This window comes from Phascolarctos cinereus, unplaced genomic scaffold (genome assembly GCF_003287225.1).
Source record: "Phascolarctos cinereus isolate Bilbo 61053 unplaced genomic scaffold, phaCin_HiC Scaffold_4;HRSCAF=312, whole genome shotgun sequence".
In the NCBI taxonomy this organism is placed as follows: domain Eukaryota; kingdom Metazoa; phylum Chordata; class Mammalia; order Diprotodontia; family Phascolarctidae; genus Phascolarctos; species Phascolarctos cinereus.
The window spans coordinates 394321595-394343274 of record NW_027555847.1 but is presented as its reverse complement, the minus strand read 5'-3'; the positions used below and the strand labels follow the sequence as shown (position 1 = coordinate 394343274).

At 38.3% G+C, this 21680-nt stretch overlaps 1 protein-coding gene across 1 annotated transcript in view; it reads left to right on the top strand.

Annotated features, from left to right (window-relative positions):
- Nucleotides 1–13128, top strand: part of LOC110207911 (palmitoyltransferase ZDHHC11-like) — a 190446-nt gene extending 177318 nt beyond the window's left edge. Inside the window, exon 11 of the mRNA XM_078151768.1 lies at nt 12187–13128. Within this exon, the coding sequence (XP_078007894.1) occupies nt 12187–12443 (257 nt within the window). The 3' untranslated portion in view covers nt 12444–13128. The remainder of the gene's footprint in view (nt 1–12186) is intronic.
- The last annotated feature ends 8552 nt before the right edge of the window (nt 13129–21680 follow it).

The following is a 21680-nucleotide window of genomic DNA, read 5'->3' as shown; positions in this document are numbered from 1 at the left end:
ATATACATGTATGTACATATATGCATATATCCTACTCTTTTAAAATTTTCTCTTAAAAATTTATTTTTCTCTGCTTTTAATCCATCCCCCATTAGTAGGAAGGCAAGGGGGAAGGCAGGGGGTGGGGGACTTGTAACAAGTATGCATGGTCAAGCAAAACAAATTCCCACATTGGTCATGTCCAAAAAAAAATTGTCTCATTTTGTACCCTGAGTCCATCACCTCTCTCTCTCAGGAGGTAGGTAGCATGTTAAATTATAGGTCCTTTGGCAGTATGGTTGGTCATTGGATTGATCAGAATTCTTAAGGCTTTCAGAGTTGTCTTTATAATGTCTTTATAAATTGTTCTCCTGATTCTGCTTACTTCATCCTCCATTAGTTCATATAAGTCTTTCTAAGTTTTTCTGGGAGGTTTCTCATCTCCTTCATTATTTATTATAGCACAATAGCATTCCATTATATTCTTATACCATAATTTGTTCAGCCATCCCCGAATTGTTGGGCACCTCTTTAGTTTCTAGTTCTTTGCCACCACAAAAAGAGAAAGAAATATTTTGTGCATATGAGACCTTTTCCTCTTTCTTTGATCTCTTTGGGTTATGGGTTTAATAGTGTTATTAATGGATCAAAAGGGTATGCACATATAAGTGACTTTGGAGACATCATTCCAAATGCTTTTCAGAATGGCTGTGTTGATTCTAACTTCTATTACAGGAACACTACTCCTATAATACTGTCATCAGCGTTTCCTGCATACCACCTTGACAGAGGAAATAGAAGAGATGTTGATGAAACATTACAAACCCAGACTACTTCAGTCATCCATTATTTAAAAATCCAGAAAATCTCTCTCTCTCTCTCTCTCTCTCTCTCTCTCTCTCTCTCTCTCTCTCTCTCTCTCTCTCTCTCTCTCTCTCTCTCTCTCTCCCCTCCCCCATTTCCCCCAAGAGAAAAGAAGCAGATAAATTCTTGCCCTGCCTTAATGGTAGTTTCATCTTTCAAATGGTGGACAATTTATGATAAAAGGAATTGCTCTTCTGGACCTGATTCTAGCCAAATAGGACAAGCAAAAACACTGGAAGACTTAGGGGTGAATGACTCCTTATTTTTAGAATTTATGATAGAGAGAGGAGAGGAAAGTTGTTACCAGCTTTACCAACGGGTTTCGAAGAGTTACCAAAGGGATTCAAGAAAGGTAGAATTCCATGGCCTAAGAAAGCTCTCAAGTTTGAAATTTTGTAGGTGAAACAGAAACCATTTCAGTGGGGAAAATAAGTGGATTTGTCTAAAAAGAATGAGCTGGTTGCATACCTAGCTTATCAACCAATGCAGATTTCAAATAGACATGCTTTGAAGATGGAAGCATGGGTAGGTAGTGGCATATGAATACAAAAGAAAGTCATCCTTATAATAGTACCACCAGGAGTGCTAACACCCAGAATGAGCTGAGGTTTACTATGCCAAGGACAAACAAGGGCTCTTTAAAAAAAACACGTTGGGAGGAGAAGGAATAGGAGGACTACCAGTTGTGTGGATGGGACAATGATAATGGGTGGTGGAGAGGAGGCAGAACCACTCAGTGCATATTTCGCATTTATTTCCTCAACTAAAAGAAATGATTTTTTTGAACTGGAAAGGAGAGAACAAAATGCTCACTAGGGAGTTGAAAGCCAAGGAAAGTAACAAGATAGTAAGAAAGCACTTATTTGTACTTCATAAGTTCAAGTCACCTGATTTAGACACATTATATCCCAGCTACTGAAAGATGTGATTGCATAGAGATCCTTGGAGGGCCTATGAATTACGTCCTCTGCTTCTTGATAGAGGCAATTCACTCAAAGTACAGAATGAGATAGATATTTTCAGATATAGACAATGTATTGATTTCTTTTACTTAACTACACTTATTTGTTGAAGTGAGTGATTGTAAGAGGATGTGGAGAGAGATGGTTGAGATGAAGGTAGTTAGGTATATTCAGAACTGTTTGAATAATGAATCAAAATAATACTGTTTTGCCACTAATTATGGGAATATTATGTTCAGTCATTAATATATCAATACTAATATGAAGAGAGGTTTCTAGTACAGTGCTCCATTGACATTTCACTGGACCTGAGCTATTATAACTTTTTCATAATCTCTCTATCAGGGTGAGAGAGATACATTTCATCATCATTCCTCTGGTGGAAAACATGGTCATTGCACTGGTCAGCATCCCAAACATTATAGATGATTACTATATTACTCAGTTGATCTACAAGTGTCTAATGAAGTTTGTTATGTGCCCAACACTGTAATAGATGTTAGAGGGGATAATGATAACTGACCTTTACATAGGACTTTAAGGCTCACAAAACATTTTATACATATGATCTCATTTGATAGATACTAGGATTGTTATCCTCATTTTAGAGATGAGGAAACTAGGAGACCTGCCTTTGGTCATACAAAGAATAAGTAAGTTTTGGAGGATTTTAATCCAGGTTTCTCCTGATTTGATTCCAAGTCCAGCACTCTTGCTAGTACATGAATTCCTGCCCTCAAGGAGTTCATGATCTAATTGAGGAGACCCAACCAGCACATGAAACCATTACAGAATAATCCTAGACAATATGTAGAATCAAGGGCTAACCTAGTACAGCTGGTCATAAATAGAATAAATACTGAGGAGGGGAAAAGTCAAAGAGAAGTCTTCTTGGATGAGATAGACCTTCAACTGAGCCTTGGCCGCAGAATGTAGATAGGCAGTGAGAAAAATATTCATTTTAGAAAGAGAAATTGAACATGAAGAAAAGGGAAGGAGGGTAAAAAGACATGCCTGAAGAAAACATCACTTTAATTTAAGAGTATAAATAGGTAAAGATGAATAGGTAAAAAAAACCCAACAATTACTTACATTTTTTTTTATCATTTTACAGTTTAAAAGGCAATTTTAGACCAGCCTGGTTACCTAGGTAGGTATGTCTTCATTTCATAGATGAAGACATTGAGGCTCAGAGAGATTAAATAATCTGAAGACGCTGCAGTCAAATTATAGAGGCCTTGAAAGCCAAGCAGAGAGTTTTGAATTGTTACAGTAGGCATTGGGTGATCATTATGGATTCTTCAACAGGAGAATGACATCATTCAAGTGGAGTTTTGGGAAAAATTATTCTGGCAGCAATGTACTCAAGAACCACTTGTCAGTTTAGGGGTTTTTTGTTTGCTCTTTTTTTTTTTCCAGATGAGGGTCTCCCTATCTCACCAAGGCTAGAAGTACAGTATCCTCTCATGTGACCAATCCCACTACTGATAAGTATCTGAAACTTTAACCTGCTCTGTTTCTGGTCTAGCCATTTCACCCCTCTTCAGGCATCATACTGTCCCCCAATTCCAAAGGGCTCACCATGCTGGTACCAGTCTTAATGAGGACAACTGATGAGCTTAGCCCACTGCAGTTCACAACTCCTAAGCTGAAGCTATCCACTAGCCTCAGCCTCCTTGGGAGCAGGAATTGTGCTATATACTATCATGCTTGGCCTACTTATCAGTTTTCCATTAGTTTAGGCAACAGGGATATACATCAATATTGTCAGCATCAACCCACTCTGCTATTTCACTTGGTCTTTTGGCTGGTGGTCCTTTAAGTAGGACTATTCCCATCATTTCAAGAATTTATTCTGGTGTATTTTTGTGAGACCCTGCTCCAAAGCCTATGGATTTGTTGTTTTTGCTATCATAACTCTATAGTAAACACAATACCAGTTTCTCCAAGTTTTCCTTAATATTTTACTTTTAACAAAATTCCGAGTGTAAGCATCAATAAAAATTTATCATTGTTGGGATGAGACTAAAAGTCTCACATAGTGTGCATCATAGATCAATAGTCTCATGAAAATGAAAATGAAACATCTTCCAATAACAATATCTCATTGACCAAATAAAACCTTGCCCTACAGACTGAGTCAAGTAAGGTAGAATTGACAGTAAGAGGATAGTAAAAATCATTCCAGATGTTAGTCTTAGCTCCCCAGGGTGAACTCTAGAACATCTAGAAAGAGATTCATATCCTAGACTTAGAACTGGAAGTGACCTCCGAGGTCACCTAGTCTAATTTCCTCATTTTACAGATGAAGAAATGGAAGTCCAGAAGAGTTAAGTGACCTGCCCAAGGTCACGTAGATAGTAAGTAAAAGTATGGGCATTTGTACTCAAATCATAGGCTCATGAATTTGGAGCTGGAAGAGACGTTGGAGATCATCTCCAGATCATCTTTTTTTTTTTTTTACGTGACCCCTTTGGCATTCTGGCAAAGCCCACGGACCCCATCTCAGAATGTTTTTAAATGCATTAAATAAAATATGTAGGATTATGAAAGAAACCCAATGAAATTAAAATATAATTTCCCCAAAAAACTGTTTTTAATCCACAGACTACAGGTTAAGAACTCTTGCAACCAATAGTATGCTGATTTTTAGGTTTAACATATTTTAATATGTTAAACAATTAGCGCTCCCCCCCAAAAAAATTGTATTCATGACACACTTTTAAATTTAATCTGCATTATGAACATTTTCTCCATCACTTTCTTAAGTCTGGAAATCAACAAAAACATTTAATCACTCCCTGGTTTGTAGCATTTGCCCATTTCCAGAGGGTAAATGCTCGTGCTGAAAATTGGACAATCCACCCTGGACAGCCAGGCTGGCCCCAGCTCACCACTGTCTGCAACCCCATCATTTTATAGTTGAGAAAACTGAATAAAGCCCAGAGGAATGAAAAGACTTGCCCAAGGTCACACAGGTAGTAAGTGGTAGAACCAGGATTTATACCCAAGTCCCCAATTCAAATTCAGTACTTTTTCAGCTATATCATCCTGCTTCCTTGTACCTGTGTAACCTCTTAACCTATGTTATAAAGCACCAGAGTACAATGGAACCACTCATAAAAAGTCCTTTGTCTTTCCATACAACTCCATGCCTTCTCATCTTATGCAATTATTAGCCATGTTTTCCCATAAACCTTCTGTGTAAGATTTACCCAGCATACTAGAAGTCTTCCTTGCATTCTTTTAAGAGTCATAGAGATTTCAATAGGCCATTCGGGCACCACACGTGAAGTCTAACTTTTCATGGCTCCAGGGTGAAGAAGCTTAGTCCCTATTTGACCCTTGATGCATGCTTTTGGCCTTAGGTCTTCTACTGCTGTCACTTTCCTCATTCTCCCAGAATCTCTACTTGTCCTAGCCTCAGAAAAGCCCGCCAGCATTAATGAATCCTGAATATTATGCCCTGATTCTTCTGCTGAGTCTGACTAATCTACTCCAGGGAACTCTTTCCCAGTCCTTACTCCATCTACCATATTGTTCTTAACTTTTGTCTTGTCCTTAGCTTCATCTTCTGTCTAATTCTATGAGCTCTTTCTGTTTCATCTTTCTAATTCCTATTCCTCTCCTGGTGCTACCTCTTAGATTTGGAATGGTGACTCATTATCTCCATACTCTAGCCCAGTCAGGCCAGTCTCTGTCCCCAACTACCCTTTTTTTTGCAACGTTACTGTTTTCTTTTGTTCATTTCGTTGTTTTTTCGTAAGGTTCAAATTCAACAAACATCTGCTAGGTAAATACAAAGATAAAAATGACATCATCTCTTGGAGAAGCTTACCATTGAACCAAGAGACACAAAGGCACAGGACTAGATAAGTACAGGGATTAGACCTATGTTTTCATTGGTATAGAGAACTTCCAGGTAAAGAAACTTTTCAATGAAAATTGGCACCTTCTCTGCAACTTATGCCTTTAGAGAACTACCTAGAGTTCTGAGAGGTAAAGTCAGGAGGAGGTTAAATGACTTGCCCAGGGTCACAAAGCCAGTTTGTGTTAAAGGAAGAACTTTAATCCATGTCTTTCTGAATCTAAGGCCAAGTGGATTGTATCTACTTCTCTACATGCTCCTCTAGGGTTATGAAATGTATAGAAATAAGTATGATGGTAAGGTCAAACATGAGAAGCACAAAAGAGAGAAAGAGAGAGGGAGGTCGAGAGGGAAAAAGAGAGAGAGAGAGAGAGAGAGAGAGAGAGAGAGAGAGAGAGAGAGAGAGAGAGAGAGAGAGAGAGAGAGAGAGAGATCCAGGCAAAGTGCCCTGACAATTTGCTAAAGGGAGATATCCAAGAAGGATTTCCAAAAGTGAAAAAGCATTCTAAGCATGGGATGACAGGCTGAGGTAGTAAAGGGCAAGATGGGATTAGGGAACAGTTTGCAGTCTAGTTTGGCTCTAAATAGAGAATAAGAGGGTAAGTGTAAAACAATGGAAAGATAACTTGGAAACAGATTGTAGAGGGCCCTAAATGTCAGGCTAATGGGTCTATTTGTTAATCTAGATGAATAGAGACCTTGTGAATGGTTTTAATGGGGAAATTATATGTTTAAGACCTTTATCATCAGATTAATTTGGCAGCTATGTGAAAGATGACTTGGAAAGGGGAGGGACTTTGAGACAGAAAAAAAAAACTTTTGTAAAAAGTTCAAGCAAGAAGGCAGCTAGGTAGTACAATGGTTAGATAGCTGGACTTGGAGTCAGAAAAACCTGAGTTCAAATCCTTACTCAGACAGCTGTGTGAGTCTGTGCAAGTCACTTAACCTGTCCTATCCTCAGTTTCCTCATCTGTAAAATAGGTATAATAATAGCAGTCACCTCCCAGGACTAACTATTGTGAGGATCAAATGAGATTATATGTGTTTCTTTAATGAGATGATATTTATAAAGTATTTTGCAGACCTTAAAGCACTACACACACACACACACACACACACACACACACACACACACACGTATGGGTATATATATGTATTCTAGATATTATTATTAAGAAAAACTAATATCTGAACTAGAGTGGTGGCAGATTAAGTGGAGAAGAAGGGACATAAGTAATAGGTATTATAAACTTGTTTCTCTCTAATGGTAAGGACAGCACTAAATATGTCTTGGCAACTGATTAGATGTAGTCAACAGTGAAGGAGAGGGAAGTATCAAAGATGAGATAAAATTTTGAACCTGCATGCCTCGGAAAATAGTGGTACCCTCAACATAATAAGAAAATTGGGGGAAAGAGACAGTACATGTTGAAAATCAGGGAATATACCCAAGTGCCACAAAAGATGAAGACATTATGCAAACAAATTGAGTTGGACAAACAGCCATTTGTCCTGGAACTCCCTGTAACTTGCCTTCTAATCTGGTTTCAGCTCCCAGTCTAAATTTCTGCTATTGCAACCAATTTCCTGCTTCTGCATAAGCTTCTGGGATTTCAGTTACTCCCAAGAAATACTTGTAATGAACCAGTTGGACTGTTCCATGGATACTTGCTTGAATCTCAATTCAGATATTGTCCTTTATTCTGGAAGGACATTACCCTTCCTTTGCCACATTGTTTGCCTAAACACATACCAGCTTACCCCTAGTTAGGATAAAACACTAGTTATTAGAAAATACACACACATATACGTATGTATATATGTATATATATGTATATACACGTGTATATATATATAGATACAGATAAAAATATAGATATTTTCAGTGACAAAATATTGCTTCCTACAACGCATAAGTTCTAGGTCAAATCTTTGAGCTTGGAGTTGTTCAGTCCTTTCAGTTGTGTCCAACTATTTATGATTTCATTGGGGGTTTTCATGGCAAAGATACTAGATTGGTTTGCCATTTCCTTCTCCAGTTCATTTTACAGATGAGGAAACTCAGGCAAACAGTGTTAAAGGACTTGCCCAGAGTCACACAGCTAGAAAGTGTCTAAAGTCATATTTGAATTCAAGAAGATGAGTCTTCCTGACTACATGCCCAGCACTCTGTCCACTACACTGTGCAGCTGCCCTCTTTGAGCAGTTAGTATTAGAGGCTGGCTATCCCTGTGTATGACTAATAACATTAAAACGAAAATGCTTTTTTCTAAGAAAAAAGGCATTATCTTTGAAATTAACTAAAAAAATATGATCATTACCAATCAGCAAAACAACAAAAAGGTATTAAATGATGCTATTTTCTTTGGTTGACACACTTTTCCCCTCCACTTTAGTTCATCAAGGCAAAGAAGTATTTTTATTGCTACATCACCTTTGCGACATCCAAGAATATGTCCAAGAGTCAATGAAAATCTGTCTCAAATGTGCTTCTCTCTAATGGTAAGAACGACACTTCACTGATTATGAGGAGAACTTCTAGTACTTGCTGGGTCCTGGCATCAAGAAAGGCAGGATTAAAAGTCAAAGCTTAAGTTTTAGGTTTCATTCCCAAGCTGAAGAGAGAAAAGAAATCCCATGCATCTCCCATGATAAACTTGAAGTGCTTAGCGAAATGGAAATAACTGAAGGTAGGAATTCAATATGAAATCCTTTTAAGGCGTTACTATGAACAGAGAAAGCACTGTGCTAGATGATGCTGGGCCTACAAAGATGAAACACAGCACTGTTTCTATACTCAAAGCAGTGGCTAATATTTGTATAACTTTATATAAACTTTGAGAGATAGTGTGGCATAGAGAATAGAGCTCTGGCCTTGGAGTCTGAAAGACCCAGGTTCAAGGTCTGACTCTCACACATACTGTCTTTGTGGACAGGTCACTTGACTTCTCAGGCAAGGCTCAAAAACTGTAGGCTTAGCATTGCAAGCTCTTCACTGGTGACACCCTACACCAGGGAAATTATCAGCCAGATTTTATGTATATGTGTGTGTGTGTGTGTGTGTGTGTGTATATATATATATATATATATATATATATATATATATATATATATATATATATATACTCAAATATACACCCATATGTACATATGCACATATATATTTACAAATTTGACATGTATGACTTAAAACAATAAGGTTTTGTTTTTTGATTCTAAAGTTTGTGATTGCATTTTTAAATTTGCAGAATTGCAAACTATGCCAGCATACAGCTTTGCAACTTGACATGTTCTCTAAAATCAACTTAAAGCTTCTTTTTTTTTGAAAAAAAATAGACAGCAGCAAATACTGATAAATGCAGTAATCACTCCCTGAAGAAAAAACAAGAAAAGAGTGAAGATGCAATAGAAAAAAATGGTAAAACATTTAGTAACACTAATTTTACTTTTTAAGGTTAATTCACATTGATATTTACCTAGTTTTGATCCTCCAGAGAGGAAATTAATCTCTAGAAATTCACAGCTCACTATGGGGAAGGCTGTTTCCTTTTCTAGGGTATTAAGATACCAGTCATAACTCACAGCTAAGATCTTGCCTGCCAATGGCCACCCTGCTCTGTGTGTGTGTACATATATGTGTGTGTGTGTGTGTGTGTGTGTGTGTGTATGTGCATATATATGTAAATTCAAGAAGCTTGGGATAGGATAGGGCAACAGGAGGTGGACAGGAGAACCTGTGAGAAGAATAGCTAGCATTTATATAGTACGTTAAGATGTATAAGGCGCTCTATCTCATTTGATCCTCACAACAATCCCACAAAGTAGGCACTTTTTCTTATCCCCATTTCACAATGAGGAAACTGATGCTGAGAGAAATTAAGTGAATCGCTCAGCGTCACACATCTAGCAAGTATCTGAAGTCTTCCTGATTCCACGTGCAGAGCTCCATCCATTACGCCATTGAACTAGCTATGGAATAGGCCAGTTATCAAAATAATATAAGCAAAAGTAATCTCCTGGGCAGCTAGGTGGCATAGCGGATAGAGCTCCAGCCTTAGAATCAGGAGAACCTGAGTTCAAATCCAGCTTCAGACACACAATACTTACTAGCTGTGTGACCCTGGGCAAGTCACTTAACCCTGATTGCCCACCAAAAAGGAAAAAAAAGCTAGGAAAAAAAATAATCTTAAGGAAAGAATGCTAACTTAAAGGATGAAAGGAATAAAATCAATATAAAAGAAATAAATGGAGAAAAGCTCAAGCTTATATGAACACAACCTTAAATGTGAATGAACTAATCAGTTCAACAAAATAAAACAGAGCATAATAGATTTTTTTAAAAAAGTAAAACCACAATTTGCTATTTATGAGAAACACTTCTGAAAAATAAAAACATACAAAATGAAAATGATAGGTTAGAACAAAATTTACTATCAAGGGGTTCAAAAAAAACCCCAGAATTTAGAATTGTGTTATGAGAGAAGGCAAAAAGAAAAATTTTCAATTTTAAAAGAGAAAAACAGAAACTATATTGGAAGCAAGGAAGGAGAAGGAAGAGAGCAAAGGAGGAAAATTGCATGTTTCTTTATCAACAGGTAGTTTGCAGTCATTAACAGCATGACCTCCTCTCTTACTATCAAGTGCACTGCAGACATTTGATCAGCTTCATCATCTCAGGATCATCCCTGACCCCTCACTCTTCAATCTAATCAGATGACAAATTTTGTTATTTCTATCTCCACACCGTCTCTTACATCTGTTCATGTCTCTGTACTCACAAAGCTACCACCCTAGATCAGATCTTCATCATTTCTTCATTGCTTGCCTATACTGTTTCAATAGGCTCCTATTTGGTCTGCCATCCTTAAGGCTCTCTCTACTCAAATCCGTCCCCACACAGCCACCAGGTCAAAGCACAAATCTAAACAATCTTCTCTCCCTCATCCCACTCAATAAAATTTCAGTTACCTCTAGGAACAAATATGAACTCTCCTGTTTGGCATTTAAAGTCTTCTATAGTCTTCTTACACTTTATTCTCTCCTCAGTCTCTGAAATTCAGTCTCAGTGGCTTACTGGCAATTTTTTTTTTTTGGTGAGGCAATTGGACTTAAGTGACTTGCCCAGTCACACAGCTAATAAGTGTTATGTGTCTGAGGACAGATATGAACTCAGATCCTCCTGACTCCAGGACTGGTGCTGTATCCACTGCACCACCTAGCTGCCCCTGGCAATTCCTCAAACACAACACTCTATCTCCTCTCTCTATGACTTTGTACTAGCTGTTCCTCATGCAAGGAATACATTCCTTTCTTCACCTAACCTTGGAATGCCTGATTTGCTTTGAGACTCTCAGATGTCATCTCCTGCATGAAACCTTTGATGAGCCCTCACAGCTGGCAGTCTCCACCTACCTAAAACTAACTATACTCGTTTTGTGAATATCCTGTATATGCTTATTTATGTACTCATAGTCTCTCCCGATAGAATATGAGCTTCCTGAAGACAAAGAATGTTTCAATTCCGTCTTTGTATCCACATAGCAAAATCTACACTAAAAAAAATAAAATACCACAGTACATCAGAAGCATTTAATAAATACTTAGTGATTGAGTGATTACATAAAGGAGTCTTTCACAGCTGTGGCTAGGGGATAATTCTCAACCAAAGAGAGGAGAGGAGAGATGATAAAAGGTAAAAGAGACAATTTTGATCACATGAAGTTGAAAACATGTACAAACAAAATCAGTACAGCTAGAATAAAAAGGAAAGTTGTCAATAGGGGGGAAATCTATATATCAAAGATAGCTGGTAAAGATACACTATCCAAGATACATAGGAAATTAACATTAATGTACACAACTAAGCCATTACCCAAAAAAGTCATCAAAAGACACAAACAGTTCTCAAAAGAATCACAAACTTAACAGCCATATGAGAGGTTTCCCTAAATCACTAGTAATGAAGAAAATGCAAATCAAAATACCTCATACCCAATAAATTGAAAGAAGACAAAAGATGGAAATAGTCAATGTTGAAGAGGTAAAAAGATCAGCACACTAATGTACTGTAAAGCTTTGTAAATTGTTCCAGCTACTCTAGAGAGCAATTTGGAATTATGCAAAAATGTGACTAAAATGGCTATTCCTTTTGACCCAGAAATCTGGCTGTGTTCAGATGTATATAACCCAAAGACAAAAGGAAAGGACACACATACACGCTAGAACATTCATGTCAACAATTTTTTTGGTTGCAAAGAACTAGAAACCAATTGGGTGCCTATCAGCTGGAGAATGACTAAACAAATTATAATCCATGCACATAATGGAATGTTAAGGTAATTTCTACATGAATATCATCATTATGTGGCTATTTAGTATACATGTTAATTTGTGGGTGGATGGTTGACTGGACAATTAGAAACTTAAGTAGATGATTTAATAAAAGTTTTGTTTGTAAATGTGTATATGTTTAAAACTTTGAGAATTTCACATATTTGTAATCTGAACTGTAAGCTACTCACAATTTTCTTTTATCATCAGAACAGAATACTTCCTCCTCTGCAGAGTCTCTTAATTTGGAGCCCTTCTCAGTCATAGACATCCCACCTCAGTCTCCAAACTTAGATAGTCTACTGGTTCTACATAGCCTTGGTTCAACTCCAGAGGACACCACACCTGAAAAAGTCTTTAAAGATGTTCAAAATCAGAAGAATATTTCTACCTCTTGTGAGGTTAATATGAGCCCATCTTCTTCTAAAGAAAAGAATTAAGTCATAGAGAATATAGCCCTTTCAGAATCTGGCTCAATGACACAGTTCGATTTGGCTTTCCAGGAAGTCTCTGTCAAGCCAGGCAGCAGTGAGCTCATCCTATTGTGGGAGAGGTATAACTGGGGTCTGCTTCTTTCTTAAAGCATGCACAGTGTATTTTCACCAGGTGGAGACTTTGTCAGATGGAACAATGACCCACCATTAACCCTATGTACCTGGCTTAAAATGACCTTGGGAAAAACCAGCTTCTGGAGGGACATGGATACCCCAAGCTGTCAAGTCATGAACAATCCAGAATGTCTGAAGATAACATAGCACATTTGTAACAGGTCTAATATCAGGGATTTGAGAAGAATTTTTTAAAAGTCCATCTCAAAACATTGAAGTCAAATCAGCTATAGAGATGTGAAATGTTTCAACTAGTTTCACCTTTTCTCCCCATCTGGAATGGAAAAAAAAAATTTATATATGGAATGAAAAACCAGCGTAGTTTGGGGAAAACAGTCAGAGGAATATGGTCCTCTTGGATCATTCCTTTTTTCACCTTTACCCAATTTTTAAAATTTATATATTTTTTTTATTTTTGTAAACAGAAACATGAGAAAATAGAATCTTATTTTTCTCTTTTGAGTTTTTGGAAGGATTTTATTTTTACTACAAGAAAATATTTTGACAAGCTTTGAATTTAATCACAGTTTTTAGAAAGTACCTCTATATTTTATACTAGGGGAAAAAAGACATATTCAAAGTCAACATTTCACAAGAAGATGTTGTATGTTTTGTTTTTTATATGGATAAATGGTATTGATTATTGCTATTGGTATGAGTTGAAATAACTTCAAGGAATTCCTCAGAAATCCTTGGGCAGTTTTATAATACTAAATTATAAAAATAATATAATGATGTTAATAAAAAATTAAATGATCTTGATCAATTAATGTCTCATTTTTAGTAGAAGGGGAACTCCATGAAAAAGTAGGTGTATATTCTCAACACTCCACTGTTTCTGTATTCACTATTCTGTGAAGGGGAAAAACTGATATTTAGTCTTGTTTCCTTTTATAAACACATCCTTTTCTCTGCATGTAGGCACTGAGTCTTCTTTGCAACACATCTGAAATAATGTAAAGCAGTCTTTTCCTAGTACCTATTTAGGGTCATGGCTAGAACTTGAATCCTAAATTTAATGTAGACTCTGCCATGCTACCTGTTCATTTCTAGATATGATGCAGAAAATGGAGCTTAATACCTGGCCCCAAATTTCAAGTAATGTGTTAAAGGTTCAGAAAAACAAATTCTTCATAAGTTTCTAAGGGAAAGTCAGTCAGGCAATGAACATGTATTAAGCACCTACTATGTTCCAGGCACTGTGCTAAGTGCTCAGGATGTATCAAAGAAAGACAATAGATAGTCTTTGTCCACTCCTAATGGAGTGGACAACAAGCAAACTATGTATAAACTATATATAAGGATAAGAATCCTTATCCTTTAAGAAGAAGGCATTAGAATTAAGAGGAATTGGGAAAGGTTTCCTATAGAAGGCACATGATTTTAGCTGGCACTTGAAGGAAGCCAGGAGGTGAGGGGAAACATTCCATTCATGAGGAACAACCAGGAAAATACCTAGAGTATGGGGGTAATGTCTTATTCAAGAACTAGCAAAGAGTAGGGGTGGGGCACATAAGGTATAAGAATATCAAGTGGGAGAGGGGCTAATTTATGAAGGACTTTGAAGATTTTATTTTTGATCCTGGAGGTGATAGGGAGCTGTTAAAATTTAACGAGTGGGCCTGGGGGACAGGGGTATAACGTGACTTGGTCAGACCTGCACTTTATGAAACTCACTGGTGGCTAAGTGCAGGATGGAATGCACTGGAGAGAGACTTGAAGCAGGCAGTAAGCTATTGCAATAATCCTGGCATTAGATGATGAGGACCTGCATTAAGTGGTGGCAGTATTAGAGGAGAGAAGGGGACATATTCAAAGGATGTTATGAAGACTGAATAGATAGGTATTGGCAATAGACTGGATAGGGGATATGAAAGAGTTAAGGATGACACCTAGGTTGTGAGCCTGGGGTCCTGATAGGATGATGGTGCCCTCAACCATCATATGGAAGTTTGAGAAACAGAGAGGGTTTGGGAGGAAAGATAAAGAATTCAGTTTGAACATGTTGGGTTTGAGATGTTTACAAGACATCCAGTTCAAGAAGTCAATAGAAAAGTTAGAGCTAGATAAGTAGATTTGAAATTCATTAGCAGAGAGATGATAATTCAATCTGTGAGAGCTGATGAGATCACCAAGTGAAATAATATAGAAGGAGAAGAAAAAAGGGCCCAGGACAGAACCCTCTGGGATATCTAGAGTTTGTGAGCATGACCTAGATGAAGATCCAGCAAAGGAGACAATGAAGGAATGATCAGATAGGAGGAGAAGCAGGAGAAAATGGGGTCCCAACAATCTAGAGAGAAGATAGTATTAAGGAAAAAAGGGTGATTGACAGTGTCAGAGGCTGTAGAGAGGTCAAGATGGTTGAAGACTGAGAAAAAGCCATTGAACTTGGCAATTAAGCAGTCATTGATAAATTTGGAGAAAGCAGTTTCAATTCAAAATGATGTTGGAAATCAGTGTAGAATTAAGAAGGGTGAGAAGAGAGGAAGCAAAGGCATTAATTTTAGATGGCCTTCTCAAGGAGTTTGGAAACAAAAGACAGGAGAGATAAAGGATAATAAGATGAATGGATCAAATGAGGATTTCTTGAGGATGGAAGAGGAATGGGCATGTCTATAGGCAATAGTGAAGAAGCCAGTAGACAGGGAGAAATTGAAGTGATAATAAAGGGAATAGTCTGTTGGAGAAGATAGAATAGAATGGGATCACATGTACAGATAGAGGGGATTGCCTTGGCAAAGAGAAGGGTCACTTTATGTGAGACAGGGTGTAAAGGAGGAGATAATGGCAGAAGTCTTCTTAGTGATATGAGATGAAGAGGGGAGAAGAGGGAGCTCTTGGCAAATGGCCCCATTTTTTCAGCAAAATAGTAGATGTACCTCAAAATGACTTTTTGGTGTAGTTTTTTGGGGGGCATATGACAGGTTGAACAAAATCATTCACGGGCTTCATATGAGACAAACTATATACCTGTGAAGATACCATTTTGGAGCATGAGTGGAATAAGGACAGGGCTGACCAAGAAGGCTAAGGACCAGCAGTTCAAATAAGCAGAAGGGTAAGGTCCATCAAGGTATTGAGCAGCAAGTTCTAGAAGTCTGAGCAATGCTTAGTTTTTCCTAGCACATAGTAGATACTTTAAAATGTTAATTGCACATCAGTTGACTGACTGACAGATTTGCAGACTCTAGATCCCAGACAGTTAGAGTCAGCAATAACACTTAAGTGGGCAGGATAGATAACCTATACTCCTAGGGAAGGAGACATGATTTTCATTATGAGCTAGAAATACATTTGATTTTTACCATTGTCTACCATGGATAAAAGAGCCTCAAGACTAGATGATATATTACTCAAGGTATCAGGTAGTCAAAATAAATACAGACTGGCTCAGATTCTTAAAATCTGGCCCGCTTGCATTACTAATGTATGCTTAGATTCCTTAAGAGTCTGCCCAATATGAGGATGTTCTAATAAACCTTGTCTTTGGCTGAAAGAAAGCTTGGGTTGAATTCTTTTGGACAGGACCTGCATGTTGTGATTTTGGGCCCCAGGACCCCTAAACTTCAACATTTTGGTGGCCTATATGGGGAACCTGCCTAACCCCAAGTTCTTCTCCAGCCAAGACTGGAAGGTATGTAAGACTCCCCCCATCTTTCTTGCTTTGTGGTTGGGGTTGCTCTCCAAGCACCTAGGGAAAGCTTGGAGGAGCTTTTCGGACAGACAGTTACAAGACTGTCTTGCACTTGGCCTGACACTCTCAGGCTCTCAGTCCACTGGTTCAGTTCGAGGCCATGGACCTGGGCACACCTTCCGCAGCATAGAGGACAAGGATGGACACCCTATCTGGAAGCATATGCCAATTCCGTCAAATCTCTTGGTGCTAGGGAATTGGGAAAACTACATTTGCTTTTTGCTTCCCTTAGGCTTACTTACTCTCTTCCTTCTACACCCCTGAATCTTCCTTTATGGAGGTTACAGGAAAAAGTTAGAACAGCTAAAACATCTTAGCAGATTCTGGAGGTTTTGTGATTGATCATTAAGGAGTGCTTCAAAACTCCGTGCAACCTGGTCACTCCCTTCCCTTGAGTCAAAAGAGTATCTGTTAACACCTCTCATAGAAGAGAGTTTCACCCTCACCCCCTCACCTCTGATTTTACCCTCCCCCACCTGGGGAAAGGAAGGAGGAGAGAGGGGTAGAAGCTACAACCTTGGGCCCTAGGGCAACCTTTACCTGGAAGCATGACCCAAGTTCAGCACATCCTGCTCAAGGTAAAGAAGCTTGCCTCTGAACTTGGGGAAGCACACTCTTTTAAAGTTGTAGTTTTAACTGTTAATGCCCTCCTTGAGGGCAAGAACTGTCTTTTGCTTGTATTTGTATTCCTAGCACTTAGCACAGTGCATGACTTAATAAGAGTTTAATAATTACTTCCTTGACCTAAAAAATACATAAATACAGATCCTTTAAAGATTCTAGCATTTTAGAGTGCAACTCTGTTGTGTTCAGATGTCTGTGTAATGTAATTTAGAGCTGCACTTAACAAAACTGAAGTCACCTGACTGGTAATGGGTTTCTTTCAAGTTTCAAACTGGTGAACTTTTTGTATCAGTTATGTCAAGCAACTTTTTATAATTTGGTTACTGCTAAAATAATTTGGCTATTGTTGGCTACTGTTTTAATGTGTAAACTTGCCAAAAAGCTTGTTTGGGTTTTGTCTTGCTGAGAATTTGCAAGTATGTAGAAATAATCTCTAACTATTGGCTTTTTACACCAGGACAAATTTAAGTTTGAGATGTAAATCCTGGAAAAGTTTTTCCTAAGCTATGATTAGTGAAACTTGCTGTTTGAGGTAAAAGTTCAAAGGATTTTATTTTGAGTTGCCTGATAGATCATAATAATCCATCAATAATCAACAGTCCACCATCTAAGAGAAATGTCACAAGCTATTCAGAGAGAGTGTGATACCGGTGGGAAGTCAGCATCCGGAAAAGCTGAGAGGACAATTTTAGCCTTAGTCTAAGATGGGATCCTCCTGGCTCAGTTTCCTCATTATGTTCCTTTGAAAAGGAGTGTTACCCACTCCTGAGTCTGGCTATGACATGGATTTGATACTGCATGGTTGGAAAACTGAATTATCTGAATCCAAACAGAGCTAAGGATGTTTTATCCTGTCATACCCTTAACCTACCCTAGCCCTCCATTGTCTTATCTCCCTATGGTCTCCCCCTCCCCCACCCCCAGCCACTTCCCACCCTTAATCCTAGTTAGTCTCCATTCTACCTTGGCCGTGTGGTCCAGGGCCCTGGCATTCTATTACCTCACAGTCCCCCCATGTCCCAGACTACTTGGCTACTCCTAGATCTCTCCCACAGTCTTTCTGTATATAAGGTCCATCTTGTTTTCATTAAGGTGCTCAGATTATTAAAATCTAGCCACTGCTCAGATTCTTATAATCTGGTCACTGCTCAGGTTTTTACAATCTAGCCAATAGCTCACTAATGTTCAGACTCATCAAGAGTCTGCCCAATTTGACGGATGTTCTAATAAACCTTGTCTTTGGCTGAAAGAAGGCTTGGGTAAAATTCTTTCAGATAGGACCCATGGGTTGTGATTTTGGAGTCCCAACACCCTTAAACCCCTAAACCTCAACAATGTAGTCACTCAAACTGACTCAGCACAATTTCAATGGAGACAGATAACTTAATGGTGGAGGTGGCCCCTGAGTTTGGTCTTGAAGAATCTTGAGCTTTCTTTAGATAGGCTTTATATTGGTCATTATTCTTTTCCAGGCTCCACTCCTTATTCTCTGTCTACCATGTTCTCCCAGGGTACTTTCTCTGCTCTACCTCCCCCAATTTTCTGCTTCCATTTATAAATTGCTTTTTCCCATTAGAATGTAAGCTCCTTGAGGGCAAGAACTGTCTTTTGCTTGTATTTGTATTCCTAGCACTTAGTACAGTGCATTACTTAATAAGAGTTTAATAATTACTTCCTTGACCTAAAAAATACATAAATACAGATCCTTTAAAGATTCTAGCATTTTAGAGTGCAACTCGGTTGTGTTCAGATGTCTGAAAGCACTATTAGAGACTCCAGGTCCCCACCAAAGGAGACAGCATGACCTAGGGGAGAAAGCTCTAGCCTTTATTAGCTGTGTGGCTTTGGGTAAAGCATTTCCCTTTTCCAGGACTTGGTTTTTTAATCTTTCAAACTAAGGAGTCGCATTAAATTAAGGAATTCCTAACCTTTTTTATGTCATAGATCCCTTTGGCTGCCAAGTGAAACCCACGGGTGTCTCATTTCAGGACAATGTCTTTTTTTAAAAAATTCTTAAGATAACACATATAGAATTACAAAGGAAATCAATTTTGTTGAAATGCAGCTATCAGAATTTTTTTTTAAACCAAGCTCACAGACCCCAGATTGAGAACCCTGCCTATACTAAGTGATTCTAAAAATCAGCCTCTCTGCAAACCGTGTGATCTGACCCTATGAGCTTGATAATATTTGTAATCTGATCTAGTTAGTGTCAGCTTAACTAGTTGGAAAAGCATTGAGATGAAGGCAGCTAGGTGGAGCAGTGGATAGAGCACCAGCCCTGGAGTCAAGAGGACCTGAGTTCAAATCTGGCCTCAGACACATAACATTTACTAGCTGTGTGACTCTGGGCAAGTCACTTAACCCCAATTGCCTCATCAAACAACAAAAAAAAGCCATTGAGATTCATGTAACTCACCCTTGAAAAACTCACCCTTGGAAATCCTGTCAGAATGCAACTGAGAGAACTGAAGACAGGAAGTCTAAGACTGAATAATACTGGCTAGCTGGGATGATTCTAGAAGAAATATACCCTTAAGATATTGGTTTAAAAGTACAGAGTATAATTATTAAAAAACAGTTCTGATTACAGCACCTGACATGGATGCCCTGCACATAAATTGTCCTCAGTAAATACTTGAATTACATTTTCTGTAATTCGTTTTACCAGGTATTTCGAATTCATTTTGTATAAGCATAAATAAATTAACTTTTTAATAAATTGCAAGTATGCACTCTCTGACTTATATGTCTTCTCCAAGCACTTCATTCAAGCAAAGCCTGAAGCATCCAGTTTGTTTAGTAATAGCTACCCAGATGCTTAGGACCTGCCAGCACCTCGTGGTAGCTGAACCAAAGAGATCTGGAAAATTTTTTCAGGTAAACCTTGAAAAGCTTCAAGAAGAAGTTTGTTGTTGTTAAGTTGCATCCAACTCTTCATGACCCCATGGACTTGTCCATGGGATTTTCTTGGCAAAGATGCTAGAGAGGTTTGCTATTTCCTTCTCCAGTGTGTCCCCATTTTACAGATAAGGAACTACGGCAAATAAAAGTTAAGTGACTTGTTCAGGGTTACAAAGCTAGTAAGTGTCTGAGGCCAGATTTGAACACAGATCTTCCTGACTCCAGGCCCAGTGCTCTATCCACTGAGCCACCTAGTTACCCCTTCAATAAGAATTATCACATGACAAAAAAGAGAGCCATGGATGTCAGCAGGATATGTCCCTGTCACTTTATGTGACCCAGAAGCAGATATTGAACAAATACATCAATGAACAAGCAGAGGGACACAGAAGAGCAGATTTTAAGAAAGCTTCATGGATAAATAAAAGAGAAAGCTTTGAGCAAAGGTTCTTGATATGAGGGACATGAACTTTTAGAAAAATACATACATATATAAGTACATGTATGTATTATTTTTGTTACATTTCACTATAATTGATTTCCTTTGTGGCCTTGTATATTTTGCATTCAAATATATTCTGAGAAAGGGTCCAGAGGCTTCACCAGACTACCAAAGGTCTGGGAGTCCACGACCAAAAAAAAAATGTTTTTGAACATCATGGATAAAACATCATGAAGCAAAAAAAGCCTCTGCCTCAGGGACAGTTTAAGAAGACAGAACTGGTGGCCACACTTATGCTCCATGTGTCCCAACCTTCTCCCATCTCTTTTCATCTGTTGCTGTCATATCCACATACTAGCAGCATGGGAGACAGAATAAGATCAAAGATCTAGAATGGGAAAGGACTAGAGATCGTCTAGGCTAATTCTCTTCTTCTACAGGTTAAGAAACTAAGACTCAAATTGGTAAGTGACTTACCTAAGGTCACATAGTATGTGGCAGAACTGGCAAACACAGGTCCTCTGACTCTAAATCCAGTACTTTTTCCAGTGAGGGTCAAGAAGAAAGGTGAATGAGGAGAGAAAGGAAGGTACAAGTAATCAATAAACTCAACATCCTGCTTGTAGCTATTTTTATAAGTGGAACAGCTAGGTAGGTAAAGCACCACACCTGAAGTCAGGAAGACCTGAGTTCAAACCTGTATGTATGGTTTAGTGAGTGGTCCTAGTTCTAAATGATCTATAAGGTTTCTTCCAGTTCTAGAATGTTATGATTACAACTGTCAACAGTAGGAGGAAGCACGTGTTACCAACATTAATCAGTTTGCAAGTATCTATATTAAGTGCTTCCTAGGGCAACTAGGTAGTGCCATAGAGCCCTATCTGAAGTCAGGAATATTCATTTTCCTAAGTTCAAATCTGGCCTCAGACACTTACTAGCTGTGTGGCCCTGGGCAAGTCACTTAACCCTGCTTGCCTCAGTTTCTCCATCTATAAAATAAGCTGAAGAAGGAAGTAGCAAACCACTACAGTATCTCTGTCAGGAAAACCCTAAATGGAGTCACAAATTGTCAAACACAACTGAAATAACTGAACAACATTTCTATAAACAAGTCATCTGCTTTTGATTTTTTTTTAAGTGGAGGGAGGCGAGATGCCAGGTTCTGATTATCTAATTGGGATTGCAAGTATGGAAAAATGTGAAGAGATCATTTAAATGTTTTGGGGTTTGTAATAATTTATTTTTAAATTACTCAGTAGTCTCAAAGCCATTCCACTGAAATCAATTTCTCCTAGTGAGGAGAAAGAAGACTGGCAGCCATCAGACATCACAGGTGAATGACATTGGGTTTGGGTTACAGTAAAAGTCTCTCATTGTAAGCTCTCACACAGGTTCGTACACA